The sequence below is a fragment of the Monodon monoceros genome, unplaced genomic scaffold (genome assembly GCF_005190385.1).
Source record: "Monodon monoceros isolate NGI ecotype Baffin Bay Population unplaced genomic scaffold, NGI_Narwhal_1 Super_Scaffold_21, whole genome shotgun sequence".
Classification (NCBI taxonomy): Eukaryota; Metazoa; Chordata; class Mammalia; order Artiodactyla; family Monodontidae; genus Monodon; species Monodon monoceros.
In genome coordinates, this window is record NW_021703778.1 from 50478196 (window position 1) to 50495013 (window position 16818).

General features: G+C 43.3%; 1 protein-coding gene across 1 annotated transcript in view; it reads right to left on the bottom strand.

Annotated features, from left to right (window-relative positions):
• Window positions 1–16818, bottom strand: part of ADAMTS17 (ADAM metallopeptidase with thrombospondin type 1 motif 17) — a 348762-nt gene that overhangs the window by 254994 nt on the left and 76950 nt on the right. The window contains exons 5-6 of the mRNA XM_029239604.1: window positions 6358–6441; window positions 5497–5654 (exon numbers count right to left, since the gene is read on the bottom strand). Coding sequence (XP_029095437.1) covers window positions 5497–5654; window positions 6358–6441 — 242 coding nt within the window. The remainder of the gene's footprint in view (window positions 1–5496; window positions 5655–6357; window positions 6442–16818) is intronic.

The window sequence follows — 16818 nt, forward strand, 5'->3', positions numbered from 1 at the left end:
ACACACACACACACACACACACACACACACACACACACACACACACAACCAGACTGGCCTGAGATCTTGCTCCAGGGTTTCGCAACTAAAAGTGTTGAAAGCATCATCGCATTGCCTCACCTGGGCAAAGGGAGAAAGGGTGTGTGGCCATCAGTCCCACAGAAGAGAACTAAACAGACTGAACAGGGCTGCTGAGGGGACTGGCCCCAGCTCCTTCTAGCTGTCTCTCTGGCCAGCTTGGAGGAAGATGGCTGACAGGGCATTGTGTGTTCTCTCATCCCCCGGCTTCCCTGGAGGGAAACGTGGTCTCAAGTGATGGACCCTGCAGCGTCACCCACTGCTTCTCCTAAGGAAGTGGGAGGACATATGGTGGGCTCACCATATGTGAGTCAAGCTCAATTAGAGGCCTGGCTTGAAAGGGTCGCCAAAATTTGAGTCTTCTCTCCCCTGCCTGTTCAAGGTCCTTTCTCAGAAAAAGAAAAGCAAGCCTTCTGCCTGCAGGGTCACCTTCATCTCCAGGTACCCTGGCTCCCACTGCAAACTCATGCCAAACCCACATGTTGGGGCTGCAGGGGTCACTGGGGAATCAAAAAAAACGGTCCCAATGCAGCTCTCCAGCCTCTCAGTCTGTTCACATTCACATTCTGCTGTTTGTTCCTCAACAGAAGGAAGGCTCCGTGGATGTGTGAGCTGTGCCATCACGCAGGCCCCTCACTCAGAAGCCTCCCATCCCCCAACCTGCTTTACCGCTCTGCTCTCAACATCTTGAAATTCTTAAGAAATTTTTAACGTGGGGTCCCAAGTTTTCATTCTGCACTGGGCACCACAAGTTACATAGCTAGTCCTGTGCATAACCTATTGCCTGGCATACAGTTGGGGTTTAATAAATACTGGCTCCTTTACTAAACGACCGGCATACATTTCCAGATCACTTTCAACGTGCCCTGTCAGCTCATCAGTGGCCTTGTCTCTCCCCTGTGTTTGGAAACCCAGAAAAACGTAACACCACAGGTACCCACCAAGCTGTCACATGAGCAAGGCCAAAGGTTGAGGGAGGACCGTCTGTGGGACTGGGTGGAATTACATGGGAAGGGAAGGTGGAGGGACAGCTGGGTGTCCTGGTGGTCGCACTCTGGGCTGGCCATGCATGTTGCTACAGATGTCTCCCAGGAGAACAGACCTGGGTTTGCGGGGTAAAATGCCTGGCTTTCTGGAGGACATGTGGAGCCAAAGGCAAGGCCGTGCCAGGTGTTGAAGTCCCCTGAAGTGCAGTCTGTGCGGGTCCCATATGGCCCCCAAACTCAGTCTACTAAGAGGTCTTTGCTGGCCCTACACACGGCTGCAGCTGCTGGATATGCAGCTCCCGCCGCTCCCTGCTCAGCAGCTTCTGTTGGACGCGATGTCATGCTCCTATCTTGGCAACTGGCCATCTGTATGGTTGGTGGGCGTCCAGGAGGATACACTCTCGGGCTCAGCCACAGCCCGGAAGGAAAACAAAAAGAGAAGAAACCCTCACATCAGCCAGTCCCAAGACCTGAGGACGCCGGCCCCTAAACACCGTTGGCCTGTGCGGCCTCCAATTAGACCCTCAGCTTGGATTACTCTGGGAGGAAAGGACTGCTTCTCCAGAGCAGCAACTGCCTCACACCCAATTTCCCTGTGAAAACATCAGTCCATTATTATCCCAACCTAAGGAATTGCAGCTCTCAGCCTCTAATTATTAAACGATGCTTCTCAGCCAAATTGGCTTCCAGCCCCGACTCCATCACTGCCACCCCATCCTCATGGGAGGTCTTGAGTTTAACGTCTGTGAGGACCCAGAGGACAGACGGCGCCAATCAGTTCAGTCCAGCAGCTCCCCACAGAAGTGAAAGGGATCAAGATGGCTCGAAATGGAGAGAGACAACACAGGGTCCTGGGCTGGCTGCAGGTGACAGAGCGGGATGGAGGCCTTCACATCGGCTCTGCCTGCATCTGAAGAAACCTGGCTTTCCCGGGCCACAAGGCATCTGCCTCCCCCCTCCCCACTCAGAAACACCCGCTTGCAATCAGGACCACCCCCTTCAACGTGCTTAGTTAGAAAAGAACATTTTAAAAGTTTTTTATTGTGGTAAAATACAAGTAAAATTTACCATCTTAACCATTATTAAGTTCACAGTTCTGTAGTGTTGAGTATATGCACATTGCTGTGTAACTAATCTCCAGAACTCTTTTCATCTTGCAAAAGTGAAATTCTATATCCATTAAACAGCTCCCTATTCCCTCCTCCCCACAGCTCCCGGCCACTACCATTTCTGTCTCAATGAATTTAACTTTCTAGGTATGTCATATAAGTGGGATCACAAAGGATTTGTCCTTTTATGACTGGTTTATTTCACTCAGCAAAATGTCCTCCAGGTTCATCCACGTTGTAACTAGTGTTAGAATTTCCTTCCTTCTTAAGGCTGAATAATATTCCATTTGTATGGAAACACCACATTTCGTTTACTCATTTATCCACTGATGGACACTTGGGTTGCTTCCACATTTTAGCTATTATTACTAATGCTACTATGAATATAGGTGTATGAATTTCTTCAAAATCCTTTTGGATATATACCCAGAAGTGGAGTTGCTGGATCATATGGTAGTTCTATCTTTAATTTTTGGAGGAATTGCATACTGTACCATTTCTGTACATTTTACATTGGCTGTACCATTTTACATTCCTACCAACAGGGTACAAGGGTTCCAATGTTTCCACATCCTCACCAACACTTGTTATTTTCTGTTGTTTGAGTTTTTTTAAAAACTCAGGCATCCTAATGGGTGTGAGATGTAAAGAACATTTTTATGCAAAATATTTCCAGTATGGTAAATAAGCTGTTAGGAGACAGGAAAAAGAGAAAGGAAAATATAAAGCCTAATGGACAGCATTCTCAGGCTGAGGGTGCCTTCAGTCTCTCTGATGGTGTTTTGTAAAAAGGCTAATCCAGAAGTTTTGTCTACACTAATTTTGGTAACATCTACTGCCTCTGGAAAAAAGTTAGTCGTTCCCAAACCAAGATCACTTGCAAGTGTTTTCTCTACCCAGACAAGGAAGGAAACAGCAGGAAAGCAAAGAAGCAATACAGGGAAAATTCCCATAGGTTATTATTTTTAACAAAACACCAGAATTTATATATTTGATATAGTATTTACACAAACCACTTTCAAAGTAATAACCTTGGAAGTTTAGCTGCGTATTCCAAAGATGATGTTATTTAGAGCTCCTCTCTAGGAAAGGTCTTTAGTCCTCATTTAATTATCATTTGGAAAATCAATCACATTAATTTATAGTCACATATAGATATGGTTTGCAAGGACTTCTGCCTGCCCCACAAATCAAATCCACTCTCAAAGGGTGGTAGCCACAAGACCAATACTGTAATCTTCAGTGCTTTATGGAAAGCCCCATAGGCTCCAAAAGCTATTTCAAAGTGCCTTGAGCCATGGCAGCCTCTGGCCAGTGAGTGTGGGAGCCAGAGCTGCTGGGAGAGGTGGTACCTAGGGCTTCCCAGCACTCACCAGGGTGGGCAAACCCAGATCTAAGGCAAGTACAAGGTCATGCTCACGCCTTGTCCTTGGTTCCTGGTAGACCACCAGCCAATGCTGGCAATCAGAATTATTGAATAGACTTCTCAAATGTTCCATTATACATTTAATCATATCCTGTAGAAGCAGCAAGTGTTCTCATAATGGATCAGTGAGCTACAGATCACATTTTAACCCTTTAGGGTTGGCAATTGATGAATCATCTACAGGAGTGATTAGGCATCTAGTTGGTGTCTGATGGTGGCAATGTGCATGTTCTGGGTTTTTTTAAGAGGAGAACCCTAGGGTGCTACATTGCCTGGTACAGGGTGCCTGAAGCTGGGGTCACAGATCATCCCCAGCTACCTTCAGGATGTCATCAGGCCAGGGGCTTGTTGTTTATGGCCCAAGAGATGCAAAATAAGAGCCCTTCTGGACTCAAAACCAAAGTCTTAAACCAGATTTAACTCTTCTTAGAAGGGCAGGCTATCTTTAAGCTAAAGACATGGTAAACTGTTCCCTTTCTCTGAACTCGGAGAAAAAGAAAGCATGTAATTTTGGAAGTAGTTTCCGTAAATTTTTAAAAAAATCTTAAAATTCAAAGTTGATATATTCATTCAAAAAAATAAAATTTTGTATTTTAACCTAATGGATTAAATTATCACAAAACATTTCCACATATTTTCTAAAAGGGGATTTTGGTGTGAACACATAACACATTTTATTTACATCTTTGAAGTAAAACAACCAAGGAAAATCAATTTTTCTAACAGAGATTTGAGACATAGGGAAAAAATGAAATAGCCACATCTATACCTATCATGGGTTGAACTGTGTCCCCCAAAAGATATGTTCAAGTCCTAACCCCACACCCAGTCCCTGTGAATGTAATCTTATTTGGAAAGAGGGTCACTGCAGATGTAATCAAGTTAAGATGAGGTCACACTGGATTAAGCTGGGCCCCAATCCAACGACTGGTGTCCTTACACGAAGAAGGAAATGTGGGCACAGGGAGAACACCATGTGACGAAGGAGGAGACTGGAGTGATGCATCTACAAGACAAGGGATGCCCAGGATTGCAGCAACCACCGGAAGTTAGGAAGAAGGCGGAAGGATCCTCCCCTCCTGAGCCCTCAGAGACACGGCCCTGCCCGCACCTTGATTTCAGACTCCTGGCCTCCAAAACTGTGAGAAAATAAATTTCTGTTGTTTAAGCCACCCATTTTGTGGTAATTTGTTACTGAAGCCCTAGAAAACTAAAATAACATTGCTGCTATCTGCACAGAAAGCTGCCTTTGGTTTCTATTGTCCACTGCCGGGCTCCTTGGCTTCCCTCTCAGTCAGGAAGAGTAAGTCCAGCTCTGTAGCCTATAAAGAAACTCAGCTTCTTGCTTCAAATGGAGCCTCTACGTGAATTCCACAGGCATCTCTGCCCACTGCTGTTGTCCCAAGAGTGCCCATGGATGGGCTGTGCACAGCACCCACACGCTTGCATGGACTTCTCTCCACAGGAAAATCAGGGTATTCACTTCTCCCACTTTGGAAGCAGCCTCAAACACAGATGAGCTCTTTCCAGTAAGCATTATATTTGGTGCTGGGAAGAGATAGTAGATGAATTTTCTTGGAAGTTTTAAGAGTCTTGGGTAACTAGGATTTCTGTAGTTTTATATTAATGATAAGAATAGCAATAATAATAGCTAACACTTGTGTCCTTACTTTGGGCTAGGCACTGTGAGAAGTGCTTCCTGTGCTCATTTAATCCTCACACCTTGGAGGCAGGACTATCATTTATCCCCATCTTACTGAAGAGGAATCCAAGGTTCGGACATGTGACCCAAAGTCTGATTTCCAAGCCTGAATTCCTAGCAAATTGCCATCTGTCTTCTCCAATGGAAAATACCCTCCCTTTCTCCTTTGCAGCTCCCGGCAGAGTCTAGTTTTACCTGGTCACGAATACAGCGGCATCCACGGGGGGCGTATCGTCCTTGCCTCCTGGAACCTGATTGTTGCCGAGGTACCGTGCGCCTCCATACTCCTCATTCTGCCAGTGACAGAAGCTCTCCAGTGACCGCTCACCATGATGCCCAATGGACAATTTGGCCTAAAAGAAATCAGGGGGGCAGTTACAGAAGCAAATGCCCAGGGAAGCCAGAGTTCATGCTCTGACCACAGTGTGGATGTTAAGGTGGAGACAGTTGCTCGCCGGGGCGTCATTCAATGTCACCTGCCCACAATGCTGGTAGGAAGATGCAGAGACCCAGAGAGAGGCCATCAGGGGCCTTATCTATAAGTTCGAACGAAGACTATGTCATTAAAGAAAAGCTTTCTTCTTTTTGGCAAACTGAACAGCATACCCAACGTTCTCACGTTCACTGCTTAACTCTGCAGGTAACACTTTCATAAGGAAATGCAATCAAAAGACCAGAAAATGATGCTACAGGGCACCCAAATTTGGCCTGAAGCTCAGGTATAGCTCCAGAAGAGTAGCCATGATTCCAAAGACCTCACCATCAACTTTGCACCCATGAAACATGCGGGAGTGAAGGAGGGAGGCACACAGGCCCACTGCTCAGGGTTCCCCTGAGATTCTGAGCAGATTAACCACACACCAAGCCTCCAGTAACAGTACCTGTCCTCCTCGCACCAGGCATCCCTGGTCCCTGGCCCAGGGCACAGTGTTGCCATCTGCAAAGCCAGGGAAGGAGGATAAAATACAACACTTGGACTCCTCCTCAGCGCTCAACAGCAACTAGGAAGCCTGGAGACCAGTTACATTTTCCATTACTGTGCTGATGGGGACTTACAGGACGCTGTCGTAGCAGGACAAGCTTGGTAACTTGAATGTTAACTTTAATTCCAAGGCTCTGGTGCTGAAACATATTGAATACCTGTCAAGAGAGAAAAAAAGAAATAGATAGAGATATAAATACAAAAATAAAAACAACAACAACAGCGGTATCCTGGATGGGATCCTGGAACAAAGAAAAGATAGTAGGTGAAAACTAAGGACATCTGCACAAACTATGGACTTGAGTTAATAACAATGTAACAATATTGGTCCATTAGTTATAACAAACATACCACACTAATGTAAAATGTCAATAATAGGGGAAATTGTGTATGGGAACTCTCTGTACTACCTGATCAATTTTCCTATAAATCTAAAACACAAAATATAACTGAATAAAATATAAATGTATTTTATAAAATGAAATATAAATTCTATTCATTAAAAATTATATTAATTAAAAAAAATTTTTTTAAACTGTTCTTGCAGTACAAAAAAAACTAAAGAAGAGTAATTATATGAAATTCAAATTTCAATGTTCATAATAAAGTCTTATTGGAACAAAAAAATACATATATGTGAGATATATAGCCCAGATTTTATTTAAAAGGCCTTCTGAGTCCAAAAAACTCCCATAAATATAAATTCCTCAAGAGAAACAAGTAAAACAGAAAACTCTGGAATCACACACATGTGTGCATACAAACATATACATGCAAAGATAAACTGGAAATCAGTTGGTTGAAAAAAATGTATAGGACAGGTGATTTTGAAAAACAGAAATGGATGTCTGCTGATTCTGGTGTTTCCTGCAGGAAGGTGAAGGGGATCTTTATGAAAGGATGGGGGAGGTCCATGCCTGTGGCCATCTGCCACGTGTCAACTTGTATCTTCTCTAACCCTCATCACAACCCATCAAGACTCAGTGACATAAAGCCACCAGCTCAAGACCCGCTGCCAGTCAACTATGACTACAATCCATATCCAGATTGTCCAGCCAAAAAGGCCATATTCCTTTTTTCCCTGAATTCCTCATTCTAACCAAAGTTTGTCAGTGAGATAAAGTTATAGTAACAGAAAAGGATATGCCCCTCTCAGTTTTGCACCTCTTGTTGGTAGAACTTAATTATAAGGATCTCAACATAAAGAAATCAAAGGATTCAAGGAGAAGAGAGATAGAAAAACTCAAGTAAGGCAAAGGAATGAAAGGTGACGTAGACAGAAGAGAACCATAGGATTTGAGGACACCCAGATCATTACGATCCTCCTGAGTTCCTTCTCAGGAGACAGCAGGATTCAGGGAGGTACAATGGAGTAGGTGATGAGGGTAGTAGTGTAAGATATAGAGGGAAGAGATAAGAATCTTTTAAATATTCCCTTTTCTTTTTTTTTTTTTTTTCTTTTTTTGCGGTACGCGGGCCTCTCACTGTTGTGGCCTCTCCCGTTGCAGAGCACAGGCTCCGGACGCACAGGTTCAGCGGCCATGGCTCACGGGCCCAGCCGCTCCCCGGCATGTGGGATCTTCCCAGACTGGGGCACGAACCCGTGTCCCCTGCATCGGCAGGCGGACTCTCAACCACTGCGCCACCAGGGAAGCCCCCTTTTCTTTTTAAATTGGGAAAATAATTTTGTTTCATTATGTCCTTTTCTTCAGCGTTATTGATATATAATTGATATACAACATTGTATTAGGCTCAGGTATACAACATTATATATATTATACTATATATCATAGTATATATAATATATACATATCTCAAAATGATTACCACAATAAGTTGTTAACATCCATCACCTCACATAATTACAATTGTTTTTCTTGTGAAATAACTTTTAAGACCTACTCTCTTAGCAACTTTCAAATATACCATACAGTACTGTTAACTATAGTCACCATGCTGTATCTTACATCTCCAGACCTTATTTATCTTACAAATAAAAGCTTGTACCTTTTGACCACCTCTACCCATACCCCTACCCCACACCTCTGGGAACCACCAATCTGTTTTCTGTATCTATGAGTTCAGGTTTTTTAGATTCCACATATAAGTGAAATCATACAGTGTTTGTTTTTCTCTGTCTAACTTATTTCACTTGGTTTTGAATATGCTTTTTTTTCCTGACAGACATAATCCAGAGGGAGAATTTTCTAGCAGGGGCATTAAGATTTTCTCTCCAGTACATCAGCAGCAACATAAAGCAATGACCACAGCCAACAGCGTGGCCACAGTTAATTCAGGCCATGTGAAGCTGGACACGGCGTCGGGCACACAAGCGGCAGAAGCCAGGCACGCACAGTGCTTGAGCATCTGTGTGACAAAGGAATTAGCTGTGTCAGTGCTTGGATTTTTCTCTTTGAAAACTATTATTAAAGCAAAACAGAATCTTTGTGTAATTTAATATTCTTTCCCACAAGGAAAAATACAACATATTCAGTTCTTCTGTTCTCACTACCCCCTCCCAAAACTTTTTCTTTCCTCAAGGACAAAATTGCAGTCATTTTTTTTATACTAGACCATCTGTAGGCCAATTCTGAAGTCATACCTTAACTACCTATCCTTAAACCTGGGTGAAGAAGGGAAAAGCACATAACTTTTTCCTTTTTTCTGAGAACCACCCAACGGCTGTAAATCAAATTTTTCCAGAAATATTCAGCCTTAGGATTGGGCCCAAACTGGAAAACCTCAATTCAAAACATGAAAACTAGAAAGAATGAAAACTTGAAATTATGAGGGAGAAAAGTCAAGTCACACAGGGTTTCAAGGTGCAATCTAAACAATGCCTGTAACAGCAATGGCAGCCAAAGACATTAAAGAATATTGTGGGTTTAAAGCAATAACACAGGAAAGCAATTCTCAGTGATGTTCTGACACGCCCCCTGAAAGCAGCATAAAGAACAGAGCCTGAATGGAATGATGCAAGTTTCAGGAAGGACAAAGCTATAGAAACAAACTCCCTCATCAGAATCCCCCGCTCTCCGGCTGAGGACAGTTCTGCACACCCCATGTACCGTGACCCCAAAAGGCTCAGGTACTTTTCTTGGAGCAAATACACAAAAAATATGTGAGCTGGAGGGGGAGAAAAGCTTCATGCTCTAGAGGCTGGGACGGAGGGTGAGATGGGGAACTGTTGTTTAATGAGTGTAGAGTTTCCGTCTCGCCAGATGACAAAGTTCTCAGGTTTGATTGCACGACAATGTGAATATAATTAATGATACTGAACTGTACACTTAAAAATGACTATATGGTAAATCCTGTTATGTGTATTTTACCAAATTAAAACTTTTTCATTAATTAATTTAAGACAAGAAGCTTCATGCTCTGAACAACGTTCTCTAGTAAGCCTGCCGGAAGGTACCCCCCTTGATGTGTAACTGGGATGCCCACGTTCAGAAGAGCAGGCAGGAGCGACCACAGCTAAAGCACCTTGTCACCTGAGCAGACCACGTTCCCACAAAGCCCAGCAGAGCGCAGGGCCAGGCAGACGCACAGGATCTCCCTCAAGGCCCAGTGCCGAGCCAGGCGAGCCGGGCGAGCCAGACGAGAATCCGACGACAGCCACAGAACACAAAGCAGCAGGCCTCAAAGACATGTAAGGAAGTCTCCCTGTTCTCCTCTGCCATGGAAATTCACACTCAGGAGAGTCTTGGAGGCAGCGGCCCCATGATGTTTAGGGAGACACCTGGATGGGCAGGGAAGAGCACAACCAATTGTGTGGAAAGTCTGTCTCCTGCATCCAGCTCTGGCTGCATCCTGGCAAGTGTTCAGAGCCCCAGCTTCATTTGTCACATTTCCTTGGCAGCCTGGGGGCCAAGTGGGTGGACCCACTGCCAGCAGCACACTGCAGGGCTCCCCTGGCTGGGCAACAGGGGACACGGTCAGGGAGGGGTAGACAGGGACAGGTGATGGGGGCACGTGGGGAGGAGCTGTTCGCAATGCCAGGTGGGGTTTTCACATGAGCACCACCTACCTGGTGACTTAGGGCCTCCCCAGGGACAGATGGGAAGTGGAGGTGACTCCCTCACATCGCAGGCCGCACCCATCCAGACCCGCACCCTGGAGGGGGCTATATTCTCTAGCAGTCCCTCTGAGAGGGGTCCCTGAAGCAGCAGCACCAACATGGCCTGAGCACATTTTGGAAACACATTCTGGAGCCCACCCCAGACCCCATGAATCAGAACCCGGTGGAGGGGGGTGGGCCCAGCCATCTGCATTCCACAAGGCCCCCAGCAGCTTCCCATCATGGCCACTGGGGTGTGGGAACCAGTGAGCGCTCTAGCACTGCTGCTAGTTTCTCTGCTCACCGGAGAGGCTTGTTGTCTGTTTCACATGGTAATTGAGTCAAATTGATGTCATTTTTCCTCCAAACAGAACTTGCCTGGAGCGGCTCAGGTTTTCATTCCACTCTGTGGTTGTTAAGGAAGCTAAAAACAACCAAAGCTCTTTCAAGTGGCCCCATTTTCCAATTTGGCTGCCCAAACCCACGGCTTCTAGTGTCAGCACCACCTGTTTCCATCTGCAATTTGTTCTTTAAAACATTCCTGCTTCTGTGTCACCACCACCCCCAACCAAAGGAAAATAAAGTCACATACATAAAAAGGCACTACAGCATATTTGGAAAATCAACCAAAGCCCACTCAGGGCACCCACTGCGGCTTGCTGACAGCTCAGAGACAAAGGTCTGGCTGAAGTTTCTCCCTCCACACATTCCTCCTGCACAGGTGAGCGGATTGCTGGGACACATAGCCCAGTGGGACTCTATACCCCTCTGAGCCAGGTGGAGGGATCTTTTAAAACACAAATCAGTGTATACCACTCTTCTACTTGACCCCTGCACAGCTTCCCCGTCGCACATGCAGTGAAGCTGGCTCTCCATGCCCTGACCCCTGAGGGGGAGGCCGGAGCACCTCTCACTGTGCCCCACCCTCCCCATCACCCACCAGGAATCACCTCTCCCTGTGCCTCCCAAATGCCAGACTGACTCCCACTGGCTGGCTCCTTATGTCAGTGTAATGCCTTCCCTTCTAAGTGGAGGGTCACTCATCACAGAGGTGTCCCTGACTGCCCCAGTCACTTGCTATCACCTGGATCTTTGCATAGCAGTTTATAAAATTTGCACACAAATCCCTGATTTGTGTGTTGAGTACTGTCTGTTGGTGCCACCACATGAGCTCCATAAGGATGGGACCTGTTGTGGTCCCTACTCGATCCCCAGTCCCTAGGAAGTCCCCAGCGCAAATTAGGTACCCAATAAATATAACTGAATGGAATTAGTGAGTGCATCTCATTTTTTTTATGGTGGTAAAAAACATATAACATAAAATTTACCATCGTAACCATTTTTAAGTATACAGTTCAGTAGTGTTAAATACATTCTCGTTATTGTGCTACCATCACCACCATCCACCTTCAGAGCTTTTTTATGTTCCCAAACTGGACCTCTGTACCCATTAAACAACAACTTCTCATTCCCCTCTCCCCTCAGCCCCCAGCAACCACCACTACTTTCTGTCTCTATGAATTTGACTACTCTAGGCACCTCTTATGAGTGGACTCATACAGAACCTGTCTTTTTGTGATTGGCTTATTTCCTTAACATAATGTCCTCAAGGTTCATCTATGTCATAGCATGCATCAGTTTCTTTCCTTTTTAAAGTTGTATAATATTCTATTGTGTATATATGTACACATATATTTTTGTTTATCCTTCAATGGACATTTGGGTTACTTCCTCCTTTTGTGAATTACTTGTGAATAATGCTGCCATGAACAAATATCTCTTGGAGACTCTGCTTTCAATTCATTTTGTGTATATACCCCAAAGTGGAACCATAGAATCATAAGTCATGTGAGTGAACCTCTTTTATGCTTTGGTCTGTGTAGTGTCTGGACACTTTGCTGGGATTTTTAAAATTTCCTTTTCTCTTTTGGCTAAAGATGTTGTTTTCATTGGGGAAAGTTCCCCACTGGGGGAGCTCTGGAGAAAGGAAGGAACCCTCTTTCCACTGTAGAAACCAAAGCAGGTGGAAACTCACTCTGCCTGCCACAGAAGCCCTGGAGGGGCACTGGCAGTGGAGAGATGGTCCCAGGACACAACAGTGGCAGCAAGACTGCAGCCCATACTCCTGGCCGGAACTCAGCCTTGCTCTCTCCTGCTGCCTGGCCCCTCTCCCTTGAGTCTCCTGCCCCTTACCCTCCCCCCAGTTCTGAGGCTGGTGACCCAGTCTTCCTTTTGATTCTGGGCTCCTCCGTATACGGCTCCAAAAACATGTTTCCTCTTCTCCTTCAGTTATCCCAGATCTAGTTTCTTCTGCTTATAATCAAAACCCCTGACTGATACAAGAACCAAGCTCACTGCTCTGTGATTTACAAAGCTCCTTTATTCCTTGTTTTAAAACGGGACCACTCTGCATGATGCTGGTAGGGGAACCACTGACCAAAACCGCCCACCCTGGCCAGGCACCACAGTAACCATCTGCATGAGTTGTTTTACGACAAAGTCCTAGTAAGGAACATGGAACTAATAAGCCACCACCAACCTGAAGAATTCAGGAAAGGTCAAAAGGAGACGCCAGTCCATATGTCCTACCAACCTCCCAGAATCCTCCTCGCTGGAATCCATCTTGGCTGAGCGATGCACACACCACCAAGAAGGATCCTGAGTCAGAATGATTGGCCAGAGACCACCCGAAAACTAATCCCATCACCATAAAACCCGAGACTGCGAGCCATGTGGCAGAGCAGTCCTCCTGGGTTCCCTTACCCTCCTGCTCTCCACCCGGGTACCCCTTCCCAATAAAGTCTCTTGCTTTGTTAGCACACGTCTCCCTGGTCAATTCATTTCCGAGTGTTAGACAAGAGCCCACTCTTGGGCCCTAGAAGGGATCCCCCTTCCTGCAACAATGCCAGGGTTGTTTTAGTACTGGCTTCCATGCTTTACAAGTCCTCAAAAATGACCAAAGTGACTCTGCTCTCACAGCAGCCACTTCTTCTGTTGCTCTAAAGACTGATTTAACAGGGCTCAGAGGTGAAGTCGTTTGTAGCAGCCAAGCACGCTCTCAGAACAGTTCTTTCCCACCACACTTGTTTTATCAGCTCCATCTTGATACCTCCTCCTTGAAGGACAAGATGTGAGAGGGGCTGAAGGGGACCACCCATAGCACAGTGGGCTGTGTGGGAGGTGTAAATATGTAATTGCATTTATGTAGAAACACTTTCTTCCAGAGTTTAGGACACCACATCTGTGTGACATGCTTAGAATACAAAAGGCTTCTCAGAAGTAAATTAATTGAGGAATTAAAAAAGGAAAGCCAGTGTTTACACAACTTCAGCACTAAATCCTTTGCAAAGGATGTTAGAAAATGGCATTAGTCGCTCATTTATGAGTTCACAGATGCCACAAAAATTTCTTGATCACCTGCACATGTACAAGGCACTGGGGAAATAACGACAAAGGTGTACACACAGTCCTACCTTGATGAGCTTATAGATGGTGCAAAGACAGTAAGCAGGGTGGGTTTTTTAAAATTCTGTTAAATATGTATAATATGAAATCTACATTTTTAAGTGTATGGTTTAGCGGCATTAAGTACACTCAGATTGTTGTGGAACAATCACTACTATCCATCTACAGAACTTTTTCATCTTCCTCAATTGAAATTCTGCAGCTATTAAACACCAATTCTCCACTCCCCATCCTGCTCTAGCCCCTGGCAACCACCATTCTACTTTCTGTCTCTATGAATTTGACTATTCCAGGCACTTCATTTGAGTGTAATCGTACAGTATTTGTACAGTATTTATACTTTTGTGACTGGCTTATTTCATTTAACATAATGTTCTCAAGGTTCATCCTTGTAGCATGTGTCAGAGTTTCCTTCCTTTTTTAAGGCTGAATGATAGTTAATTGAGTGTATATATCACATTTTTGTCTACCCATTCATCCTTCAGTGAACACTGAGTTGCTTCCTCCTTTTGACTATTGTGAATAATGCTGCTATGAACATGGGTGTACAAGTTTCTCTTCATGACCCTGCTTTCACTTCTTTGGGGTATATACCCAGAAGTGGATCATATTAAAATTCTATTTTTTTTAAGAACCATCATACTGTTTTCCAAAGGAGCTGCACCATTTTATGGTCCCAAGAACAGTACACAAGGGTGCCCATTTCTCCATATCCTTGTCAACACCTGTTATTTTACAATTTTTTTTAGTAACAGCATTTTAATGAGAGTAACATAATATCTCATTGTCGTTTTGATTTGCATTTCCCTAATGATTAGCGACACTGAATATCTTTTCATATGATTACTGGCCATTTGTGTATCTTCTTTGGAGAAATGTCTATTCAAGTCCTTTGCCCATTTTAAAATCAGGTTGTTTAGTTTTGTTGTTGTTGTCGAATTTTTGGTGTTCTCTATATATTCTGGATACTATCAGATATGTAATTTGCAAGTATTTTCTCCCATTTTTTGAGTTGCCTTTTTACTCTGTTTATAGTGTCCTTTGATGCATGAGTTCTAAAATTTGGTGAAGACCAATTTGTCTACTTTTTTCTTTTGTTGCCTGTGCCTTTGGTATAATATCCAAGAAATTATTGCCAAATCCAATGTCAGGAAGTTTTCCCCTATGTTTTCTTCTAGGATTTTTATAGTTTTAGCTCTTACATTCAGGTCTGTAACCCATTTTGAATTAATTTTTGTATATGATGTTAGGTAAGGGTCCAACTTCATTCTTTTGCATGTACATATCCAGTCTTCCCATCACCACTTGTTCAAAAGACTGTCACTTCCCCATTGAATGGTCTTTGTAGTCTTGTTGAAAAGCATTTGACCACATATGTCAGAGTATATTTCTGGGCTCTCTATTCGATTCCACTGTTCTATATGTTTGTCTTTATGCCAGTATCACAGTGTTTTGATTACTATACCTTTGTAGTAAATTTTGAAATCAGGAAATGAGTCTTCCAACTTTTTCTTTTCCAAGATTGTTTTGGCTATTCAGGGTCTCTCGAGATTCCATGCAAATTTTAGAATGAATTTCTCAATTTCTGCAAGGAAAAATGTTGTTAGGATTTTGCTAGTGACTGCATGAATCTGTACATTGCTTTGGGCAGTACTGACATCTTAATTATAAGACTACTAATCCATGAACATCAGTGTCTTTCCATTTATTTATGTCTTCTTTTTTCCATCAATGTTTTGTAGATTTTAGTGTACAAGCTTTTCACCTCTTTAATTCCTAAGTATTTCATTCTTTTTGACACTATTGTAAATGGAATGATTTTCTTAATTTCCTTTTCAGATTGTTCATTGTTAGTTACAGAAATGCAACTGATTTGTGTATACTGGTTTTGCACCCTGCTAATTTGCTGAATTATTTTATTAGTTCTAATTTTTGTGTGTAGGATTTCACGATTTTCTACATGGCTCATGCTATCTGTAAACATAGATAATTTTACTTCTTTCCTTTCCTTCCTTTTTCTTGATTAATTGCTCTGGCTAGGACTTCCAGTACTATGTTGGATAGAAGTAGTGAAAGTAAGCATCCTTGTCTTGTTCCTGATCTTAGAGGAGAAGTTTTCAATCTGTCACCATTGAGTATTACATTCACTATGGGTTTTTCATATATGCCTTTTATAATGTTGAGGTAGCTTCCTTCTATTCCTAGTTTGCTGAGTGTTTTTTATCATGGAAGACAGATGAATTTTATCCAATGTTTTTTCAACATCACTTGAGATGATTATGTGATTTTTTGCTTCCTTCTGTTAATGTGGTATATTACACTGCTTGATTTTTTTATGTTGAACCATCCTTGCATTCTAGAAGTAAATCCCAGTTTGTCGTGGTGCACAATATGATTCTGGTTTGCTAGTATTTTGTTGAGAATTTTTGTAATAATGTTCAAAAGGGAAATTGTTTTCTTATTCATAAGGAACTACAGTTTTCTTTTCTTGTAGTGTCTTTATCCGGCTTTGGTATGAGGGCAATGCTAGCTTCATAGAAAAGAGTTAGAAAGCATTTTCTCCTCTTCAGTTTTTTGGAAGAGTTTGAGGAGGATTGATTAATTAGTTCTCCTTTAAATGTACGGTATAATTCACCAGTTAAGCTGTCAGGTTCAGGGCTTTCCTTTGTCAGGAGGTTTCTGATTACTGATTCAATCTCCTTACTAGTTATAGGTCTATTCAGATTTTCTAGATCTTTGTGATTAAGTCTTGGTAAGCTCTGTGTTTCTATAGGTATTTGTCCAGTTCATCTAGGTTATCCGATCTGTGGGCATACAATGGTTCGTAGTATTTTTTTTTTAATTTTTGAATTTTATTTATTTTTTTATACAGCGGGTCCTTATTAGTCATCAATTTTATACACATCAGTGTATACATGTCAATCCCAATGCCAGAATTCATACAGTATTCTTTTATAATCCTTTTTGCTTCTATAGAATTGGTAGTCATATCCCCACTTTCATTTCTGATTTT